The 24,846-nt window shown below is 39.3% G+C and overlaps 1 protein-coding gene across 4 annotated transcripts in view; it reads left to right on the top strand.

Annotated features, from left to right (window-relative positions):
- BEND5 (BEN domain containing 5) overlaps positions 1–24,846 on the top strand; it is a 960,999-nt gene that overhangs the window by 784,271 nt on the left and 151,882 nt on the right. For all 4 annotated transcript variants that reach the window (XM_042805597.1, XM_042805572.1, XM_032997234.1 and 1 more), the window contains one exon: positions 14,994–15,105. In XM_042805597.1, the coding sequence (XP_042661531.1) occupies positions 14,994–15,105 (112 nt within the window). The remainder of the gene's footprint in view (positions 1–14,993; positions 15,106–24,846) is intronic.

The following is a 24,846-nucleotide window of genomic DNA, read 5'->3' as shown; positions in this document are numbered from 1 at the left end:
TAATCTGTACTTATCTTATGAATCTATCTTCAGTATTTAGATAGGAAATGCAAGCTGAGACCAGAGAAATACAAAGTGATTGTGATGTTCTTTTTCTTTTGAAGGAAGCATTTGATGTCATCTCTTAAATGAACATGCTTTCAAATTTGTTCTCATGTTATTGATAATCATGGACCATTTCTGTGCACTGCCTTTGTTTAGGAGATGTTACAAATCAATCTCATGAATCTTGCTTTCTTTGCTGTGTGGCAATGACATTAGCACGTCATTTTTGTATTTAACCTTCTTTTTTAGGATGTTTTGCTCAGAAGGTTTTGTGGTGGTTTATCCTATGGGCTTTAGGGGGTTTACTATGGTTCACATATCTTTCATTCCATTATTATCATAAGTTCAGAAAATATGTGGAATAAATGGAAGAAGGCACCTGTGTACTTTATTTGAACAAAACATAAGTTTGTATAAGAAATTAGTCAGAAACCATGTAGGAACATGGCCTAATTTTTGAAAGGATGTTTTGAAAAAAATTGTTATCTTCCTTCACCTGAATTTTCATCATCCTTCTTACCATTTCTAACCCTGTTGCCAAAACTTCTTTCTCAACTTTAAAACCTTTCTGGAATTAAGTGGCTTCTGGATCTTGACAATGCAACATTTTGATGCATGTGTTTGTCACATCCAGATTAGATTGGTATAACTCCTGCTCTCTCAGATCCCTCTCAAAACTCAATTCATAAACCATAGTTTCATACAAGATGCTACCACTAGGGTGATGAAACAGAGAAATTCAATCATACCACGCATAGGTTATCCATTTTCCAGATGCTGATGGGAGAGATTGGATTTTCACAGCTCTTCTGGGCTGTTTTGTTTTGGTTTTTTCTTTGCTTCTGTTCTTGTCTTCCAGGCTTCAATACATTTTATTTTAAAGTGGAGAAAGTAATTTTCATCTCCTCTTTTCCTGGCCAAGAAACTATTATTTCCATGTGCTTCCATTACAGGTGGGCCACTTAATTTTGTAAGCCTCAGATTTGTTTACCTCCATCTTTTCTTTCAAGCACATGCATGGTCAGGGTGACCCATTTCACTACTGACAAAGTTTGGTCTATTTTATTTCTACCCTGTGAGTTTCAGATAGGGATACCATGATGTTCCTGGCAGGCATTCAGGTCAAGCCAATGCAGAGGAATGGTTTGCTTTTGAAGGTAGTGGATTGTTCTTTTCTCTACATGCCTCCAGTAATCCCATTTAATAAGCCTTACAAAGAATTTACCTTGTATTTTTTTTTTTTTTTTTTGTTGGGAAGCAAGAACAAGAATAAGCTTCTGAAATACTCGAAGGTGGGAGCACTAACTGCCAAAATCAAAGAGCTAAATCATTCCACAGTGGAAGCCAGACCACTCTGATTCTAGTCTTAGCTTGAACAAACCAGGATATCGGAACTGTTGAATAGTTTTCTGTCTTGCCTGCCAAATATTGAAGCACTTATCAGCATGGAATATATCTGAAGGGACTGATTCATGAACCCCACCAAGAAGATGACATTGTGGGATGGGTTTCAAAAACAAGGGCTGGCACTTTGCAGCATCATATCAGAAGCAGTGGTTTTAGAGGTTTAGGTATGTAACCTGAACTAGTGCTACTCGGTTTTGTCAGTGATGCATAGAAACAGACTTACCGCGGGAGGTACTGCAAGTGCTAAAGCAGTGAGCAATAATCAACACAGTTAATCATTGCTTAATGGGCATATCAGCTGGGAAGATGAACTTTCTTTGTCCATTTACAGCTCAAATTAATGTCTACAAGATTCTGTAACAGAGGCAAGCCATCTCCCCAATCACTTCATAATCACTACAAGATCACTGCACTATCAACTATAAGGTGTAGAAATGGGACCTCATCTCAGATAAGTATTTTGAGTTTCAGTCCCATGTCAGCTTGGATATGGGCAGAGGATGAATTTATGAAAAATAAAGGAGGGGAAAACATAAAATTCAAATAGACTTTGCAGACTCATAAAGAGACTTCAGTGTGAGTTCTTTAGAAGTTATTTCTGTGGCCTTCCCTGGAAAGACTTATTAGACTGTTCTCCTTTTTCCTAAAGTTGTTCACCCATTCTGAATTTTAACTGAGATTTTTAAAAGGTCACCTCTGCTAAAGAGAAAGCAACATTTGACAGAGCTGGCTTATTTTTGACAATCAGTGGGGTAGCAGTGTATGAAGAGAATTGTTGTTACAGCCCTAGTGAATGAATCAGGCAAGCTTCATCTTTGCTTCTAACTTTCCCAAGGCTTTAAATGCTTTTTGAAATGTTCTCTTTGCTCCAGGCTCGCTAGTTCTCAGTCTCCCTGTGTGTCTAGAGGATACTGTCAATATCCCCCTCCCACCTCCATATTCTGAGGATGAATTGTTTCATGTTTGTTTATGCTAAGCCATGAAAGCCTGAAATAGAAATCTGTTTGCTCTTCCACTTCTCACTCATATATGTTCTCATTCATTGTCCATTTTTGCTATAGGATTTTATCTCAAGGGTGCTGAACTGTGTGAGGCTGAAAACATGGATAAAGAAAAATAAGTCATTCCATGAGCCTGTGAAGCCTGCTGGCCCACAGCTGGGTTCTCTGGTGTCTACTGAGATATGAGCAGCAATTGAAACTTTCGCTGTATTTAAGACTTTCATAGAAATATATGAAAAAGAGATTGATGTAGACTTCTGGAGGTCTTCAGTTCAAGCCCCTTCTCAAAGCAGGGCTAACTTCAGTGTTATGTTGGTTACTTAGGGCATTTTACAGTTGAGTTTTTTAAATCTCCATGGATAAAAAGTCATAATGTGGGAGGATTTTTCCACATGTGGATTCTCTGTTGCCTAATAAAGATTGTCTTCATTATATAATCTTTTTAGTGGAGATGTTCATAGGATCTCCCTCTTTCTCTTCTGACTAGCTGCCTATATTCATAGAACTTACAGGAACTGAAAATCTTTGAGGTTATTGTCAAATTTGATTGAAGTTCACCAGTTGACCCAAAAGTTACTGAAATGTAGCACAAGCACAACCAGTTTTACCTAATCAGCCTTGTTTCCTTTAACTAAAAGGAGACAAGTCAAATGTTAAGTCTTTCCCCTCCAGTGCTATAGGACAGGATTTAGGATATTATGTGCTGTGATCTCCAAATTCTGCTCTGGTTTCAGCTGGACACAGTAGAGATTAGCCCTCTAAACCCTTGGTTGAAATGAGTGCAGCATTCTCCTTCATGGAGTCTGGATCCCAGGACAGGAGGAAGTTATTTCTAATGTCAGGTATATCTCCTGAAATCTTTCAAGCAAAAAGCCAAAAACTCACCAAAAACTCATCTCAAACTTCCAATTTCTCTGACATCTGTAAATTGCTGAATGTCTGTGGGAACCATTTCTCATGGCACTGCCACATCACTAGTTCATCTCTCATCCATTTAGAGGTGCACAGGGAGCCAGATGAAAAGCATAGCTCAGACCTGGCTGAATTTACAGAATAGTTTTAAGTGTATCTCCCTCACTAAGCCTGATCTTTTCCCCTTATGCACACAGGTATTTTATATGCACATGTAAGCCTCTTTACCATTATGTCATTTTCTGTGAGATTGAGTAAAAATTGGCCAGTGGGTTTAAAAGTTAGGGGGAGTACAGGTAGAGAAGGACAGACAGGTGAAACCACACTTTTGTGCATGGTCAGTATGGTTATTCAAGTCTGGTTTTTTTTTTATTTTTTCTTAAGAAGGCAGACTGAAAAGTAGAACTTACATTTCTCTAGCACAGATGTGGTGAGGAAATGGAACTCTGATGACAACCTGTATGGAAAAGCAAGGGTTATTGAATGCTGCAGCATGCACAAGCACATGAGCTTTTGTACTTTTTAATCATGACAGGATCTTGCACTGAATTTTCTTCCACTGTCATGGCATCTTTCATTTCACGTGTAATGTGCTTAAGAGAACAGGTATAATGTTCACCATCTCAACAGAGGATGACATAGGCTGACTCTTGTACTTGTGGTGCTGACAGTGTCAGATGTAAGATTTTCTAAGAAGTGCTACTGGAGTAAATATAATTTTCCCTGTAAAACTTGGCTAAAGTAATATTGGGCTCGTGCTCTACCTATTCACTTTTGAGCAACAATGGACAAGGTTGCCAGTGAACCAATATATGGTTGAGGTCTTTTGATTCAATTTGCTTACAGAATTTTAATGTGGCTGTTTATCTTAGTTCTTTAAGATTCATCAGTAATTTCTGGCAGATTGAAAGGAGGGTTCACTAGAAAAATAATGCAGACCATAATGCCAGAGAGATACAGTTAGACTGAGGGGTGTACTCTTCTCTTTGACAAATATGGAGCTACCTGCCTTCTACAGTTAGGTTTGAAAGTGAAGTATGTAAGAATGAGAATAGATCTATAAAGCCAAGTCCAGTGGCAAGTCATAATTTCACACTGGATGATGTCTCAAAGGTTTACATAAGAAAATAAGATCAGTGCTGCATCACAGGTTTAATTCAAGTAACTGGACTGACAAGAAATCTTTCAGAAGTATTTAGGCAACACAGCTGCTTTTTTGATTAAGTAAGCTGAATGTATGGAATGGGATAAGAAGGTTGATAAAATCAGCTTCCACGTGAACTCTTTCCTGGTCTGCCTATATGACAGTTACCTGAAGATTTATTTTGGCATGGTGTTTCATCCTCACATCATTTCTTCAACTGTTACATATCTTCAGTAATTGTTGCACTCTTCTAAACATTGCAAAAAAGGGTGTAATAATAAAATTTTCTATTAAGTAGTAGACAAAAAATGCTTTTCTGACCATTTTTGCCCTCAAGTGCCTATTTTTGAGGGAAAGTAACAAAGAAAAAAAGCTTTGAATCCCTGAACGTTGAAATTTTTCAGATTTAACATTCTCATCAGGATTCTCAAACTAATCTTTCATTGTACCATTATTCATTGCAATGAGATGTTTCAGTGCTCCGGAATCAAAATGTGTAGTTTCAGCTTGGCTTGGTATCAAATCACATTCTGCTGGTGCATTGCAGTGATTGATAGAAGTTACAGTTTGAGTGCTTTACATTTCCATTCTTCTGCATCGGACAAGAAACTGCATCGGACAACTGATCCATATCTCATGTGATGGCACCAAATCCACTCATACATTGTTTTGAGTTAGTAAGAGGAGATATCGTGGAGTAATATGAGAAATATCTTTCCCAGGTAGCTTGCCTTCTAGGGCGTATGGAGTGCTTAACTGATGGGATTGGTGAAAAATATAAAGCCTGAAGTGATTTGAGGTAAAAATTGGTAATGAAAGAGACCACCATGCTGTCAAACAGTTCCTCCTTCTCTGTGTTGTTTGGGCTGAGGCAACACCATGCAGTGAAGCTCAGATGGTAAAACTCTGCCCCTTAAATTAACAAGTGATTGGGAAAGATCTGAGCCTGATTTAACTCCCTTTGAAAGCATCTGGGCTTTTTGTTGATTGCAATCAAAGACAGATCAGGGCTTTACAGCTTGCCTGCCATCTTCTGAAATGTTATGCGACAAACAAGACACTGGTATTATTTTTGCTGTGAAATGTTTGTTATTTTATCATGGCAGTGATTATGGGAAGAACATTTGCATCATGCTCAGTTTCTGGTGGACTTTCCAAAGATGAAATGGCTTGGGTTTTTGGTGTGTTTTTTGTTTGGGTTTTGGTTTTGGTGTTTTTTGTTTTTTGTTTTTGTTTTTTTTTTTTTTTTTTTTTAAACTGACTTGGCCACATTGTCCCTTTGATAATGCAGATTAGTTATCTGGCAGGTACTAAAACAATCTAATAGAATAAGATTAATCTTGTCTCTTTAATTAGACAGCAATATGCAACACACCCAGTGGGCCAGATGACATTGAAAATTAAAATGAGAATAGAGAGACATTTGAGAGGAAAATATCTTCTAGTTTCTTCTACCCCCCAACTCCTTGTAACTGAAGAAATGCTCACTGATATAACAAAACCACACCACACCATCCCCCTTTTCTATCCAAACTCTCAGAAAATTTCTCTCATGAAATGGACTGGGATATCCTATTGCTCTTACAGCCATTTCAGAAGTATTTAAGTGTGAAGTAGTGCAATCGTGTTGGAAGTGAACCTCACCAAAATTCAGCATCTGTCAGAAAACCTTTCTGCTATTGCATAAATCACTTAATCTCCATCTGTAGAGCCTAATATATCCCCATCACTGTAGCACCAAAGTACTTCATAATACTTCATGTATTTCCTCTCAAAACACCATGGAGGGTTGATAATATATTTATTTTTACAAGGGAAGAATGGAAGCATTGCAATTTTTCCCTAGGCTGCATAACATGCCTTAACAGTCTCATGTTGTCACGATAAGTGAGCTACTGGGTCGTTTTCCCCATTCATGTAATATTATGAGGCCTGGGGTTTTGTTCAGGACTTTTCATACAATTGTAGATTTTTCACTTAATAGTGGTAAAGAGACTGTGTATGGGAGTGCCTGGCTAATGGACATATCCCTGACTCTAAATCTGGATGAAAATTATACATGCTAACTAATGAAGCAGGCGTAGGCTGCTGGCAGGCAATGTATATGGGTTGAGTAATGATGTGCAGAGACAGTAGAAGGGGCCTTCTCTCCCACCAACCCAAAATAGATGGGTACTTATGCATCTAAGCAGGTGTTTGCAAGATGAATGAGTTACGGACATGGCAAGATAATGCAGGAATACAATCAATATTCTAGCTGTGTATGGAAGTGAGAAATGCCTAAGTGTGTTAGAGCCTGTTAGCAAAAATAGTTATAAAAGGAAGCCAGCAACCATGCTCTATGGTGCTGGGCAGTTAAGCCTTTCTAGTTAGCGTTCAACCAACAGTTTGCCAGCTCTGTGTGGCTTTTCTGTTTGCTATCTCATCAGATTAGCACACACCTTGACAGTTTTAGTATCAAGTGAAGCCCTCGCTTCAGGATGTCAGAGAGGAAAGGGCCTTTGTGATGATGGAAATGAGACGACTACTTGGCATGACCTATTGAAACTGTGTGCAGCATTACTGCCTTTGCATAACTGACGTTCCGAATACAAATAGTTTGGTAGCCTGTAATGTAGCAGAGTAATCATTTAACTCTATTCATGAGAGCAAAGGCAATATTGAATACAGTGCTAACCCCAACCACCATGTATTAGAGCAGGTTCTCAGACACAGTTGAGTGCAATTTTGGGACCCAAAACCAAGCAAAATGGCTCAATTAATGTATAACTGAAAAACACTCAAAACCTGTTCATGATCCAGTAATGTCTTACCATTTTATAGTAATCTCCAACTGTCCTTATTCCACAAACTTGGATGTTTCTAATATTCTATCCACCCACATTGCCATTTTGGGGTCAGGTTTAGAGAAGACTTGAGTACCGTCAGCTTCAGCTCAAATCAAAGTTAGATACCAAACATATAACATGCTATATAAATCTATGTTCTCTTAAATAAAAATCCTGTCCTTGGCCTCTCGAATACCTTGGCCCAAATTAGCGGGTGTCTTATGTAAGTCACACTTTGTCCCAATTGCTCTTTTATGAATTGGGGACAATGAGGTGTCCCCTCTTGTACCAATCCTGTTGGGAAAATTAGTCCATCAATGTTTATAAAGCAGTTGTCTCCTGCAGTGCTAAGCACTTTAGAAAAGCCATGAAGAATTGAATAGCTCTGTCCTCAGAACAGGCTTTGAGTAGCATGCAGTAAGTAGGTGCCTAGGGCTGCATATTGAACAATAAGGAAAAGCCAAAATATTGAATAATCTGCTCATTAATGAACAGTGTTGATTCTGTGCACAGAATAAAGCAAGAGCCCTGTGGAAAAAACATCCTGTGCTTCTGTAGTTAAGGGCTGTGTCATAGTAATGACAGACACAGGGCTGAATGAAGGTTATATGCGTTTGTGCAACTGTGGCATATCCAAACTTTTAAGAGCTCAACTTTGTGACATTAAGGTTGGCTCCTTTGACTGAAGTGTTCTGTGTACAATGTGTCTGGTAATAAGAGCTGAACCATCTTTTGGGGGTGTTCATATAATGCCAGTATACAGGGAATATGGCACTCGTTTCCTCTTGCCTGAAGGTGAGTAGGTTAAGCAAGACTGCCAGCTTCATCTGCCAAGAAGTATGTGAAATATATGTTGTAATGTGGGGGAATGTCATTCTACAGCAGCTGGAGTATTCACTAATAATTTTGAGGTGTGTTGCATACCAGATTGGTTGTATAGTCTGAGGATGGGCAGAAATGGGGAAAAAAGAGTAATTCGAGACTAGCTGTATCTCCAGAAATGCTTACGTGTATATTAGCTATTTTCTGTGAACCCCTGTGATGAGTTTACCTTATCTCCACCCAACCGCCACCTCCAGAAGTGTAGAATGACAAAGAAATACAAATATTTTAAAGAAGGTCTTTTTGTCTGAAGGGAAAGGTTTGTAAGGAGACAGGATTAGGACACTGTGTGGAAGTGTCGGGCAGACTGGGCAGAAGGGCCTAGAAGAGCCTGACCTGTTGAGAGCACTCTTGGAGGTGGGAGTCCAGTAAATTAAGCACGTGAAGTTAAAATTCTCTTTCTCAGTGGTTTATAACATGTGATCCATGAGTTGCAGGTGGCTTTTGGACTATATCAGGAAATAAAGTTCACATAATACTGTGTTATGGTCTATGTATGTAATTTCTGAAGGGTCGATGCCTGCAGTGGAAATTTTCAGGGATCCAAAAGTTGGAAAAAAAACAGTCTGCTGTGTTCTTATCATTAAGTCAATGATATGTTTGGCTTTGAAAAGGCCAAACAATGAATCAGGCTTTAAAATGGAAGAACTGTAGGTGTTCTCAGTAACTTGGTTAAAGCATCTGGGTGGGCAAGATTGATGTGCCAGTGTGACTCAGCCTTCAGCGGGGAGTGGGAGTCCCCAAAACACCTTCTGGGGACAGGACAGATGAGACCCGCTCCTGCAGAGTGTTCCTTTGGAGAGATCCACACATGGGGCCAGACATGCACTTCCTATGGTAGAGCTTTGCTGAACTGTGATTTGGAAACCCTGTCCCTTGAAAAACGAAGAATTGGACTGGGCACCCTACAGGAAAACATGCAGTGGGGGGATGAGTCCTATGATAGCTGCAGGGACGAGCTATACTAGTGATAGGATCTTACCATCTTACACCCTAGGCGCGCTCACAGGGTGTGATTCTCCTAACTGTGGGATGGGTTTTTATTTCTAGGATTCTGCTTTGTGCCCAGGGATCTTTCTGGCATTACTGAGGACTCAGAGTGCATAGGGAGAATTAAATACTAGAATTGAGAGAGATCCTGAAGATCAGAGAAGGGAGTCTGCCCATATCAGATGGGGATGTGTGTTCTCCTTGGTGTGTGTGTCTGTAATGCCTATTACAAGCTCTGAGAAATGCATGTATTCATCAGAAGGAGAAAAGACCCCTTTATGTTTATTCTTATTTAACATTGTTTACACAGAAAATGGAGAAACACATCTTTAACCGTCATGTACTATTTAAAATTATGTCAGTACGCCATGCAGTGCTCATTCTGTAAACATCTACTCCACCATGTGGTCTCTGGGAGCTAATGCTGTTGGGCTCTGTATGGCCACTTGTGTTCTGCCTGGAGCACACTGCAGTGGTTCTGTTAAATAGCCTTTGTGAAGGTTTCCAGAGCTCTAAATTAAAAATGCAGAAAGCTGGGGAGAGAGAGAGAGTTGGGAGGGGGGATTGACTGTAGCTGGAGTGTTAGGATGTCTTGCTACCTAATTGCCTTAGAACATGTGGGCTTGAATGAATCCTCTTTAATGAATAATAGGCAAATGCATAAATCGCAAACCCCAAGCACCAAACGATGAAATGCACACTAATGAAGACTCTGACTTCGACAGCAGGTGTAGAGGTGATTTGTAAAATGTCGTGAATATATCAGGTTTAAAATGATATATTTATTAAAAGAAGCAAGTCTTCGATGTGTTCCCCTTGTATTCACTCTCTCATTCTGCACACCTACTCTTCCTGCATGATATTGCAGGCTGCGGTCTCACAGCAGCTTCTTGCTATAACTCTTGCTTCGAAGAAGTGCAACAATAGAGACCAATTACCCTCTGTATCCACTCTTATTGCAATAAGCCTGAGGGGGAAAAAAAAAAAAGTGAGTGCACCCCCTCCCCCCACTACCTTTTCAATTTCAAATCCTAACCCTGTTGGTAGTGCCATTTGTGGATTTGAACTCCCTGGCTTTGTGTGCGGTATTATCTGGAGATTCACCTGGTACTGATCCAATGAACCAACGCAACCTTACAAAGCTGAAGGGAAGAGTGTAGAGTTCTCTTTGTAATAAATCATATGCCATGAAAAAGGATTTCTTTAACTCCTTTCCTCCATTATTCTCCACATCTCACCTTGTGGAAATGGGTCTGTTAGTGAGAGACTTAAACTCACATAGTAGGAAAAACGAACAGGCAAGGGAGAACTGAAGTGAAAGGAAGTCAGAGTTCTTGGAGGTTTCTGTAACTTGGAGATTCCAGTAGGAAGAGGTACAATCTGAAAGAATAGGAAGCAGCCCTAAAACTAAACCCAACACAGGCCTTGGTACTAAACCTTCCTCAGTTCTAGAAAGGGACAAGGATGTTTTCATTAAAGCAGCTGCATAAGAAAGCCTTAAAACCAGTGATGAGTTAAGCCCCCAGAGACAAGGAGCTTCTGTCCAGATAATTGCCCATCAAGCTGAATGCTGGTCTGTACATCTTTAGTTTTACTGAGTTGAGATGGTAACCTCTTGAGATCTGGCTGCCTCCCAAGTAGGGAGGGATGAATACTGCAAAATGTTTCAGTTTCCAATTCCATTTTGAAACTCATTTGCTTTGACTGAATTTGCACTGTGTTTATGTAAGTTTATAAACACTGTAATAAATTTATCTACTTATGGAAAACAGAAATTTTAGGAAAAGGCTGGAGAACATTTGTGAAATGCAAATTTTAATTCAACAAGAATAATCTCAGAGCTTGATTTAAATGTACACTCAATCACAAAGCAGAAATATAGTATGTGGTCAGTATATCTAGCAAAACCTAACAAGCATAATCCAAAATTCAAACAATTGCTAACAGCTGAAATAGTTTGAATCACATACATGTCATTTAAAGGCAGAGGAAGGCAGCAGTGACTATGTGACACACAACTCATGTTTTCACAGTGTGAATGACGACCACAATCAGGTAATAGTAGCAGTTTGCTACTTTGTTTGAAAGCTCACCTACTTCTGATTACACTTTTTTCTAACTTATGAGAGTCTGTGCCAGCACATCATTCTGGCTCTATGTCAATATTAACTGCCACATTTATAAGAGTATTCATGGGCATAGCCATTTAAATGTCATGGAATGGGGTCTTCTATAGTGCCCTTAATCTGGAAATGTTCACCTGCTCTAACCATCACTAATTTTGAAGCTTCTTTTGTCTTCCCTTGCACCGCTAGGAGTCTGTAATGTCTCCTGTTTTGCTCTCCTCCATATCCCCTTTCAAAGATCATCCTTAAACAGTCCTTTGATATAATTTAGGGGTTTTTCCCCTTGTTGATTTTGTACTGAACACATTAGTTTACTGCACAAAACAAACCTAATCTGTATAGGACAGATTTAGAGGCCCTTTCTAAATCTGGGAACACTTACAGTCATATGAGGAATTGCATTGAAGCAAATGACAACACCTGCAGTTTGAGTAAGAGCTAGTCTCAAATATTGAAATATCCTGTGTTACACTGAAACACGATTGTTTCCCATTGTAGAGCTGCTGTTTTCAGAGTATACCTGTATTTCCACTTTTCCTACCCAGTGCTTGAAGGAGCAGGTAACAGTTAAGCAATGGAAACCTCAGGCAGTATGTACTAGGATTAAGCTGGTTTAAGATTGGTACAGTAAATTAAAAAGCAGTGCAAGATGAAGTTTTTAAGTTATCCTGTTCAAGATCTTGCACTGGAGGTATTAGCCACAAGGGAGATCACATCATCTGGGAGAAAGAGCATATAATGAATGCAGGATCTGTAATAGGCATGTGGGAGACTGTTAGTCTATGTTTTGGTCATGTCCTGATACATGTGAGCTTTGGGAGACAGTTCTACATGTAATAGAGTGAATAATAAAATCTGAAGTACCAAGGAACACAACTTCATGTTTCCTTAGAGAGATCACAAGTTTGCAACAGATGAATAAAGAGAGAATGTGGTAAATACAAATTTGTCTTTAGGCAAAAAGGAAAGAAAAAGACTTAAAAATGGGGTGTGTGGGGAATCTTAGTGTTCTAAGACTGGAAAGAAATAATAATGCCTACATGAGAAATTTAATTAATTGTTGTTATATTGATAAAGATGTGATATACCACATCAAAGACAAGCTAAATGATATTTGGAAATTAATTTGGGTTCCTATTAAATAGAGCTCAGAGAAGCTTCCCAAATGAGTAACTTGTTTGTCAAGCATTGCTTCCTTCTGTTTATAAAGTCTCCTCAAGACAACTATTTTCAGCTGTTCTTCTTGCTTGAAATGAACTATGAGATTCAACACTAATCAGACATTCATGGCAAGTTCAAATATTGCAAATTGCAATGCCTTAGTATCTTACAGAAATGAAATACTGCCTACTTCTGTTCTCTATAGGGATGACTTATGTAAAGTTATCTATAAAGTCCCAAACCCCAAATTTAATATTGACAATCTATGTTTGAATTTAAAATTTGCTTTTAGTGCTCTGTAGCTTGGCCACTTCAATGTGCTTTAGAGATGAACATAATGAAATCAAAATATACTTGTTTTCTGTAGTGTTACTAGATTTTAAGTATTCTTAAAAAAAAAAATGTAAGTGGGACATATTAACTATAGAAGGGGATATGGTTTCAGGTTCTGATCTCTTAAGAAAGTTATCCTGTAGAGTGAGTATGCTGTTTTCTTGGGAGCGGTGCCAAAATACAGTAAGACTCATGATGATCATCACAGTTTCTGCTTTTATTAAATGAAAAACTCATTTCTGTGATTATGCTTATACCAGTTTTATCTCAGTGTAATTCCACCTGTGTATCTGGAAGTACTTCTGGTTTTATATTAATGTCTGTGACTTCAAAAGAAGATAGGATTTAGCAGAACTGAGTGGAGAGAGTTTCCAAGAAGACAAAAAAAAAAAGAGGGGGGAAAAAAAAAAAAAAAGGAGAGAGAAATCTTATATAATATGTTTTGGTTTATAGTGGGATGGAGACAACTTTCAGAGTTGTCTGTGGAATTGTAGCTGTTGGAGTGTCCAGTGAAGAAGTCCATCTGTTCTCTAGACAAGCAGACAAGTGACCATCAAGGCAGGGAGGTGGCTTTCTCCACCACAGTGAGCCATCCAGCTCATCTGTACACCAAGTCAGCAGTGATGGGGTTGCAGAGCTGGCGGCTGGGTGTTTGAACTCCCAGACAACTTGACGGCTGGGTTGTTTAAGGCCAAGGAGCATAACAGCTCCTGCCTGCTCAGTTTCCCATAAAAAATTTTATAAAATAATATCTCGTTAACTTTGAGTTTTCTGATTCATAGGAAAATATTCACTCATCATTTCTGGAAATTAATTTAATCCTCTGATTTTATCCCCTCATTTTTCTTAGCATTTCATGTCTCTTAGTTTTTATCTGGGTTTGATGTATACAGTCATTTGTTTCAGCTGGTAGAGAAGTGAGGCATTTTCCTTTATTTTTGTCAATTAAACTTAGGGGTTTTGGTCATCAGATTCTTAGAATTTTTGTTGAAGGATAGTGCTACCAGAGTAAATCTCTATTGTTTGCATAGGTGTGTTTAAAAGATTAAGGCTGAACAGACGTTCTCGTAATAGACCAGGGATCAATGAAAGCTCTTCTTTTCTCAAGAAGCTTTAAGGCTTAGCATTGAGGTTGATTTTTTTTGTTTGTTTTAAATACAGAGGAAGTTGCATGTCTGCCTGGGCTTTTATTTGTGTGGTCTTTCACAGAATTCCTGAGCAAGATCTACCCAAGGTCCACTGGTCCCAAGCTCAACTTGAGACAACAGAAGAGACTTCTCTCCCTGCTTGTACCAGTGGCCACACATTGTCTAGGTGATCTCTGCAGTAGACAAGGGACATGATTTCCCCTTCCTATTTGTGCCACTTCTGGCTTTTTAATTTCTTCCATGTTCACTCTAACTACAACCCGCTGAGATATAATGGGACTTCACAGAGAATGAGATATTACTCTGTGGGTATGAGAGCAGCAGAATCAACCTCAAGACAATGTACTGAGAGGGATATGAGTTAGGGCAGGAAGGAGAAATCAAGGTGACATACATGCTTCAACGCCCACAAGAATTGATGGCCAATAAGCATTTTAACTTAGTGTCTTGTTTGGCTAATTTTTGTGTAGACAATTGCAGGAGGGGAAGAGACTGTGGCCATGGATTAGTGGAACAATTACATTCATACTTTAAATCCCTTAAGCACATACTTAATGGCCATTGATTTCAATGCTCTTTACAGCTTTGCTGAGTCAAGGCCTGACTGAGGGCAAAGTAAAGGCTTGGTATTGAGGTTTATGAATCATCCTCATGGCTAATGACCCCCAGCTAAAGCACTGAAGAGAACCTTGAAGGTTAAGCAGACTCTTCCAGTGCCAGTGTTGCAAGCTGGCAAAAGGCAAAGGATACAGTGAGCATGTGTGCCATTGAGGGGAAGAAGGCTGAATGACCAAAGGTGTATCAGCTGATACTCTGCTGGTCACGCTATTTCTAAGAATGGTCATTGTTGCAGGCTTTCCTTGTCCTCAGGGGAGCGTTTGCTTTGGGGTTTTTTCCATGAGAATGCTAGTTTAAATACATCAGCTGCAAAATACAGCCCTAACTCTACAGCTGAAACCAGAAGAGGCTGCAGCCCATATAAGTCCTTTGTGTGTGTTGTTTTCTTGTGTGTACAGGTGCTCCCTGATGGGGTTTGATTTAAACCGGCACTGGGCAAATCCATCTCCCTGGGCTCATCCCACACTGCATGGAGTGAAACAGCTCATCATTGAGATGTACAACAATCCGGTGAGTGAGGAAAGGTGATGTCAGAACAGCCACTTGCTGACTCTCTCCCATTGCAGAGTTGTTCAAGATGCCAGTAACTGATGTGGCTTAATCCAGTGGCAAACCAAAATAAGAGACAAGTAAGCAAACACCACCATCACTGCATGTGATCACAGAACATTTGTGTCTTTTTGTCACAGGAAGCATCAGAGTGGAGAGACAAAGTGAAATGAAGTTCAACTCAGATTAAAGATGGAATAATTCTAAAAGCAGGGCCTAAATTCAATTGAGCTGCTCTCGTGATGTCCTGAGCTGGATTCGAAACAGCAGGCCCCCCAAATTGAATTACTGAATGGCATTGATGTTTAATCCAGAGCTCCGGCAGGGGTTGCTATGTAGCGTGCAGAGCAGGACGGGGATAATAATTGCAAATATTATATAAACACACCGGCACGCACTCATGCTCACTCAGGGAAGCAGAGGTGTTCTTGAAGGTGAAATCTTAGCTAATCAGAGGAGATGGATTGCAGAAAATATGGAGGAGTGGGAGGGAGGCAGACAGCTATTGAATGTTTGACATCAAAGAGCAGAAGGATTATTTAACGTGGCACCTAAGAAAAAAACTGCTGAACAAAAATGGAGATGGGTAGGAAAAAATTATTGCCAAGAATATAAGAGGATATTTTATAGATAATAATTTTTTTCTGTATGGAACTCCTGGTATATATATATATTTTTTTTTTTTTTTGCTTCCCATTACAGAGATGGGATTTGGATCTTTGATTCCCTGAAGTTTTGATACTTTTTTTGTCTTTTTGTTAGTGTGAAAAAGGACCTGGGTTGCCTTGTTAATAAAGAGGATTCTCACCCCTGGCTATATCATGTATATGATGATGGAAAGTACAGAAAAGAGCTTTACAGACATCCTGGTCTTTCCTCTGTTTCCTACCCCAAAAAGCAAGACAATTTTCCTTCTAGATGATGGAGGAAGCATGCAGGCTGCTTTGTCTGAGAAAAAAGGTTTTTTTCCAAGAATAAAGAGGTCCTTAAACATTGCAAGAAGGTTGAGTATAGGGAAATGCTATTAGCTAGTAAAGCAACAAATCCTGGCACTATTGAAAGTCACTATCAGTAAAATGAAATCTATTATTGGAGTAAAATTAATTATTTTTAGTTTTGTCCCATTCCTGAGAAGCTTTTGAAAACTCTGGTAGTTTCCATGTGCCCTATGTGTGAAGAATGAATTTATTTGCTGTGGTGGTTAAAATGAAAAATCAAAAGAAATGTTTGGTCAGAATTGGTCTGAAATGGAAATCTTTTTTCTCTTCCATCTCTCTGACTCCCACCCTTCCCCAGTGATCAACCTGAGATGAACCAGTTCCAGTTCATTTCCTTCTCAGAGAAAGAAAAAGGAGCCTTTCAAACCCAAGTGTAACATTTCATTTTCAGGGTTATTTAATATTTTTTTTTAAATACTATTTAGGAATCCTTTTTTTGATTAAACTACCAGCAAAGTTCAGGTGGCTCTTCAGAATTTCATTTCTCAGTGAATTAGCTACTCACCAAAAAACCTTCTTTTCTGGTTTTATCATCCCCTAGTCAATACCACCCTTTCTGACAGTTTGAGACACGTTCAGCGATACAATGCAGTATATGAGTTTATGGGTTTTTCTAGGCAATACCAGATTCTTAGTCCCTCTCATAGAAGTAATATTTGTATGAACAGACCCTATCCAAAGTTCTGGGACAAAATGGGAAAACATGCCAGCTGCCTCAGAAAGAGGGCATGGGACTGTATATGTGCCATCCTGCTTTAGCAGTGACTGTTATTATTAAGTAGTTGTGATAAAAAAACAAACAAAAAAAACACCAAACATCCCTCCCCTCCTGACAGAGTGTTAGAATAAAAACCTGCTTTGAATCACTTCAGGCTGCTAAAGATTTTAACTACTCTCCGGGTGTAGAGTTTAACTTTTAGATGAGTAATACATGATAGATGTTTGGCTTCATGCATAGCTGAACCAGTTGCAGGGGGGCTGCTGTCAAACTGTGACAGATCAGGGATTATGCATTTGAACACATCTGTCCTGCCACCATCTCCTCACCTGAAGTCTCCCCACACTGGGGAATATGAAATGAAATAAAATGCACAGTAAAGTTCCCTGCAAAATAATGTAAATAACCTTCATCCCTCCTATTCTAGACAAGATCTGCCATGAGGAGCTGTCCACAAGAGATTGGATTGTTTAAAGCAGAGGAAGTTCAGCTTCATGTTGCCATTGCAGAATGGCTCAGTGCAGGCCTTTTAGATGTATTCGTTCCCTTAAATCATTTAAGGAAAATTAGCTGCCATAAGAGCATAAAACCACATTTTAAATATTGCTGTATAGGAGGATTTTTCTTCTGCTACTGCAGCATAGAAGATAAGCTGTTTCATTTGAAAAAAAGTTCATTCTGGAGGGGGGAGGGTGACTGACGCAGAAATAAGTGCAGTGGGTATGAGGCACACACACAGTGCCATAGCTACAGTGACTCCAGCACTGAGTGGCCCAAGGCTAAGAGTTTACTGGAGTTACTGTATAAAAATAAGCCAAAACACCTGTGGTTCTCTTCTCTTCTTGGTTTTATGAAGTGTGCTGATTTTATTTTTAAAGTGTTTCACATTTCATAAAGACCATATCATCTTTACGGGGGAGAGGATTGGTCAAGAAACCAGAGAACGATAGGCAGCTTTTGATCTCCAAGTCACTGCTATTGAAACAATAATTCCTGATGGTAAATCAGTGTCATGGCATTGGCCTATGTGAAGTGAAGGGATATTCTTAGCTGTTTCCAGTGGTGTCAGTCATGCAGATGAGACTGAAGCGACAGACTTGTTCTTCTAGATCATGTGCTGTTGGCTGAAGTTATTTCTGTTCTTAAGTACCTTTCCCTGTCCATATGCCAGACATCACTGCCTTCCCACCACTCCACTAGATGATAGGTGTAGATGGTTCCCCTGTCTGTGCTGGAGCAGGCTAGTAGAATTAGCTCAGAACATGAAAGTATTGCTTAAACCAACTCAGCTGACTTTTGTCTGAAGTACATCAAGGAACGTTCCTATGAGCTGTTCCAGCAGCTGAACTGTGAGGCCAGGAAGTCCTGCTTGGGCATGATAACACACTTCACAGAGAGATCTGTTTGGAGAACGAATGTCTATAGCCTAGGTAAAGAATCTAATAGAGCATATATGCGCAGCTAGATTTAAACACTTGAACAATCTGATTGAATTAAGCAGTGTTCCTTGTGTGCTTACAGTTAAGCACGTGCTTAAATGTTTTGGACTGGGGATCAAGTGCTCATCACTGGCAAGATCAGGATATGGATGGTCTACAGAGATCAAACAGTCATTATCTCTGGCAGAACAAGAAGCTTCAGAGACAGAGAGCACAGCATGACTGTTTGATTGTTGGACAGGTTTCATGTGGCCATCCAGCACTTTTCCCAATAAGCAAAAGCACTCTAAAACAAATTTAATGAGTGAACTTAGGTAACATGTTCAGTGTCAGCTCAGTCCCCTTGAGTATGTGCATTGTGATATGGTCTTTAATCACAGGGGCTCATGTTATTCTCTCAGCTAGATCCCTGCCTCACTGAATTCTCCAAATGAAAAACTTTCACATAATAAGCAGCTACTCAGTGTTTTGTTTTAGCTTCAGTGTTCATTGTGCAGCCCTGTCCTGTATTTACTGTGCGCTATTCAGATCCTGCTCTGAGGATAAAATTGTTAATCTCCTTGTGGGATTTTTTGTTTTGCTCAGTGCTATACCCTGGGAGCATTTCAGAAGTGTTAATTAATTATTTTGGGGGGGACCGCTGTGAGAGACAAATATGTTATCTTTGTATAGGCAGGAAACGGAGTCAGAGACAGTTACGATCCCAAACTATCTGCTCAATTGAGATAGATCATTTATGATGCCCGGGATCAGATTTGTTTTGTGTCATTCACCAAGGTTTGATATGTTTATTGTCTTATTTCTACCCTTTCCTTCACCAAGGAAGACTGGGATAGACTATTTTTGTCATTTGGAGCTCTTAGGACCTAGAAGGCAAGGAATAGGTAGTGACTGACTGCTTGGGAAGAATCTGTTTAAAGTGATTTGCCTGCCTCAAATGAAAATGCAGAGATGCAATGCAGTGCTCCCAGGCACTCTTATTGCAACACTGTACTTTGTCTTCTTGCATCCAACTTTATCTTCTATTCTGCCCATTTTCCATCTCCTGTTGTCACTGGAGTCCTACATGAAAATGATTCCTATGTTAGACAATATTCACCTTGTGCCCTGAGTGAGCTGGACACCTGACCAAAATGAAAAAAAAAAAAAAAAAATCACCTGGGGTATGCTCATTAATTATCATCTTCTTTGCTATGCACACATATACCAAAGTCTTAAATTATTTCTGGATAAGCAACTTTTCTGTTTCTATTCCTGAATTTGGAGTGCTTGATATTGCAGTCTTTGCATACTTTTAATGTTATTCTGGATGAAAGTTTTCATTGATCCAAAGCAGAACATACAGCTGAAATGAAGCCCCAGTGTGTTGAAATCTGAGTCATCTGCTGGGCTGGAACCTTTAGATCCACCACACAGACATCTGCCACAAGAGCTGATAAATTAACTGATAGAGGATGGCAATCTGCTATTGCTGTGGACTGGCGTGAGGGAGGGAAAGAGACACTGCCTGTGGGCTTTGTGGGTATCTGCTGACAACAGAATTAATAATGAGTAAACATAATACTGCAGGCAAGGGGGGTGGATATTTAAGGCTGAATGATACCTTTTATGTTTTTGATAAGGTTTTTTAAGATCCCATGTGCAGGCTTAGACTTGAACAAAAGCATATTTCCAGTCTTCCTGTCTGTGAGGAGTCCTTGTTTTTGATCCAGGCAGGCTTGGGTGTGCAAGCTGTAAGACTACAGAGCAATTTACATTTGTCTGATAAATCAGTGTAACTCGATTCTTTGGCAGATGACTACATTCCTCTCCATAAAGAGAATATATCTACTTTCTTCCAAACACACTGAACGTACACTCTTCTGGTTCTGTATTATCATCTATCTCTAGACTCTTCTTTAGAGGCAGATGCATATCTTTCACTAGGGTTGCCTCCCCTCCGTACATCACACACCATCACTACTGCAGGAAGACAGTAGAGATGGCTTGGCTTGGGGAAAAGGCCTGAGCTGATCTCAGAGTTTCACTTTGTTGCTTTCTCTGATGGTAAACCCAGATACTAGAAAGCAGGTGAAGTTGAACACTGAGTAGTGTGTGAAGCAGGTTAACATAGCCAGTTGAAGGGAAACACATTCTCTCTCTGACAAACTGTAACTCCTTAGAATTTACTGTATTACTCAGCTAAGTAGTTTCTCTAGGTTTTCCCATCATTGTTGCCAAAGAGTATAGACTTAACCCTCCCTTGTGATCACAGACTTTCTTTTCACCTTCTGCTTCTCCCATTCTGGTACTGAGTTCTGTTCATCCCTGTCAGGAGATTACACGTGTTCTTCCTACTCCAGACTATTTCCCATCTCTTTCAAAGATGCAATTGACATAAGCCCTCTAGTCACTGCCCTTCTGCGTGCTGCTCTGTCTGACCGTTGTTGTCTTCAGACACTGTTTAGACTGCCCACTGTCAATGCTGTTGTTTAACCTACTTCTTTTCTAGGCCTTCAGGAGCTGCATCTAGAGCATACTATCAAGGACGGTAGTTTTGACTGTGCAAGGAGCCATGTTCAAAGTGTGGCATTGTGGGAGTGCTCCATGTGCTGCACATCCAACCCACAACTTTCTTCATTAACCTGAACTATTGTAGTGATGGAAATCAGAATCTTTGTTTTTCTAGCATCCCTGGTTATAACGGCAGTGACAAATTTTGAGGGAAGCATTCTGGTTCTGAGGAAAACTAGGTCACAAAATGAAGACTTAGAAACCTGTAACTGATATTTTACAGCTTGTAACTGTCCCTAATGGCAGCATTGCCTTAGTGACCTCCCATCTTCTCTGGTTTTGGCAGTGCTACATTCTGCACCTGACAACTCCACATTACAAAAAATGCAGCTGGTCTCCAAGATGCATGTATTTTTCTGTAACGTGACATAAATTTTATTTTTGTCAGTCCTACAAATTGTGTCAATCTTAGAGGCTCTACTTTCACTCATCTTGTAAAATCATGGTGTTAGTATTACCATCAGTGTGATACTGGATTATAACAGATTTTTCAGGGGTTTCACATCAAAATTGTACACTTAGGCTTCTTATACTATAAGACCATAAGTAGTATTATCTAATCTAACATTTGAATGACTGGAAGAAATTTTTTTCTGTTCAAAAATTCTTCTTTTCCCTCATCATCTCCCCTGCTCCTGTTGGAGCAGCAAAGTGGAATATATTTCACTAGAAAATTATAAGATGATTCTCATTCCAGATGAAGCCAGTTTGGATGTTAATAAATGTTTGGAAAGGCTGTAGGTTGGGATTTGGTATTGCTCAGAAGTCACTCAGAGCCAAACAAATCAGCTGAGGTCTGCATCATCTGGTATATAGAGTCATAACAGATTAACATAGGGTAATGAGATCTGTAGCATAACACACTACCTGGCTCCATTTTGCTGTTAACAGAGCTCATAGACTTCCTTCCCTAGCTAAACACCACAATAGTAATGAATAATCATTATTAACACAATATTGAATTTTAACAACCTACTAGGAAGTGGTGTTCAGGTAGTCCCTTAGATATCCTGGGTTTGTCATTTGTATCTGATGGTTTTCACTCAGACATCAAAACAGCTATCATCAGGCATCATTTTTTGCTGATAATTCTCAACCTAATATAGAACATGTTATTCTGAGTTCTTCTCAGGCAAAATGGCCAACATGATGTCTCTTATTTCTCTCCTCCTGAAATTAGAAAAGTTCTTACCTCTCTTGTGCAGCTATGTGTTCAACTATGATAAGCCTGTGGCTGCTTTCTGTGGTAATGTTTTTGTCTGTGCCAGTTTGCTGACATTGTAGAAATGCCCTGTACCACTTCTATCTTGCAAGTCCCTATTGACAGAAGTGTAACTTTTTAGTATTGCAAATATAATTCTTATTTCAGTTCTCTGTCAAACAAAGCAATAGTAAGGACAACCTTTCTTTCACTGGTGCTAGGGTACAATTTAACAATGTGATGTACTGATCAGTGTCTGATTCTGTAGCTTTTTCTTAGTAGGTGTTTAGGATTTTGACTTTATTTCCCATGTTACTGTTGGACTAACATGGTAAGAGTTACTAATGCTCTAGCTAACACTATACTTCATATAGACTGTTTAAAAACATTCCCATTAAACTCTTCCCATTGTTAAATATGAATGCATTGAGTATCTGCTGACAGAAATAAATGTGGTGTGTATGATCAGTTTGTTAGCTGTGGAATTTTCTGATAAACAGTCTCATGAGAGGGGGAGTAACAGTTAAGATTAATTCCTCAATTTCTTTCACTCAGCTTTAACAAATCTACTTCCAGTTTATTCTGGACTAAACATTCTTTCTTGATCTACTAGTACGTTTCATATTTCTGTTAAGTAAAGCAGCTTCTGATCTTAGCAACTTCCTTCTCATGTTGCAGATGGAGTGATGAACTTCACTCATAAGAGAGAAGTAGCAATATGTTTATTGATATAAAACAATGATTTAACAAATTTTGATAGAAAATGCAATAGTGGTTTAACAAGATTTGATGGCAAGTTCACTTTATATTTACTGCACAGAGGACAGCATCAGACAAAACTTTCAGGGAGACCCTTCCATTGAGTCATGAGTTTCAGAATGGACCCCCTTGCTCTCTAAACTCCTTCTCAGAGAGGAGTTTAGGTGTGGTTGGATCCACTCCTAGTCCCAGTCTTGGTCAACAGTTTATGTCTAAAGGATTATATTTGCACAAAATCAATCCTTTATATCACTTATGATTTCAGAGTTTAGCATGCTATTAATCACTCACTGAGAAGTTGTTGTGGCAAGGATGCTCTCAACCTTGAGGAGTAACCTTGAGAGTCATCCCTACTCAGGGGGAGATCGTGGCATGCAGCTCGCTGCTGTACAAGGGAGAGCTCAGTGGGCCTGGGCTGTCCACTCTTCATGGAGTAAGATAATTAACTTGTAGTCATATTTGCATACAGATTACAGAAGGCAGTTTCTTCCAAATTTGGCCTGAGTCAGACATTGACCAGCACTGTGGCTAGGTGGGTGCATTGTTCAAATTAGCCCTTGGCTATTGTGTTGTTATCTGTCTCCCCAGGATCCACACAACCAGAAGCATCCATTAGGATCCTACCAGTGGTTATCACTTGGATAGAGTTATGGAAAATGCAGGCCAGGTTAGGGCGGTGGGGGGAACACATCACCACACCCATAGTCCTTTAAACACAGACAGTATGAGAAACTTGCTAGCAGCAGAGCTATTTTGTCATTAAAATAGATTATTTGCAGGAGATGCTGAATCTTTACCACTAGAGAGTTTTATGACAGGTATTTATTGGGAAAGGTTTAAGATAGAGTTAATTCCCCTTTGAGGCAGTCAAACACACTCAATAACCTTTACAGATTTCCTTATAATTTCCAATTAATCTATGATCTTTGTCCCTTCTCTTTAATTTGCTCTCAACATGTAAACTGCCTACATGTATAAAAGTGAATATGTGATTTCTTTGGTAATATCTTAGGAATAACTGACACTGTTAGATGAAGTCCAACCTGGAACTGTGAACTCCTCCTTAAAGAGATTGTCATGGAAGGGTTGTGCTGTTCAGACCACCCTCTGCTAATAGCCTTATTTTTTTCAAAAGCAAATTTATAGTTTGTGAATTACAAACCACATTTATTCTAAACTAGACAGGCTTTTTGGCTGGTTTTGTTTTGTTTTGATCACACTGACATGTTCATAATCTAGCTCTGGATGATATTCTGCTATACTTCTGTCAAATACTCCAGGCTCTCTAGGGAATGTGTCTACAGCTACCAAATTTCTCTCTGTACTCAATGTGCTAATCATATCACAATAGTGGTAATCTTTAACACAGGTTATGGTTTTGTTGGTTTGTTGCATTTTTTTGCTATAGCCATTTGGTAATGTTTATATATAGAATAGGAAGAATTCCAGCTAAAACTCATTTCCCAAAGAAGAATGAAACATTTTAATTCCAGAGACTAAAGCCAAAATCTCCTTTGCTTCAGCACAATGATGGTCAGTTTTTGTTTGTACCTGATACTTCTAAACTGTTCTCCATTACACTCAGACACCTTTTTGAAGCACTGTAGACAAATTAGTGTCTGGTTTACTATCATATCGCTAGATAAGTACACCTTTTAGTTAAATCTTTCAGTTTCTCAAATGTTGTATTAATATTTGCATCCTGTGAATTGGGGTATCTGAGTGCAGTAGCATTTACAGCTTGCTGCTCTAAACATATAAATCAGGCACAGGTCTGTGGGTTTTTTCTGTAGTTTGCCATTTGGAGAAATCTTTGTACTGCTGTTTTTTGTTTGGGGCAGACATGTTAGTTATGACCTCCACTTTGCAGTGATCTACTGTACACCTTATCTTTTCTTCCAGGTGTTTTATTGCTATTACATGGAACTTGTGTTGTTGCTTTCTTAGTTTTAGCTTAGCAGCTCTGCCTCTTTCCACAGCTCTTTAGGGCCTTTAGTCAAACTCCTTTCTTTTACCTTGGATCAAAATATTATC

The sequence above is a fragment of the Tyto alba genome, unplaced genomic scaffold (assembly GCF_018691265.1).
Source record: "Tyto alba isolate M040663 unplaced genomic scaffold, T.alba_DEE_v4.0 Super-Scaffold_1000006, whole genome shotgun sequence".
Classification (NCBI taxonomy): domain Eukaryota; kingdom Metazoa; phylum Chordata; class Aves; order Strigiformes; family Tytonidae; genus Tyto; species Tyto alba.
Note: the sequence above shows the minus strand (reverse complement) of the source record. Positions and strands in the feature narration are given on the sequence as shown.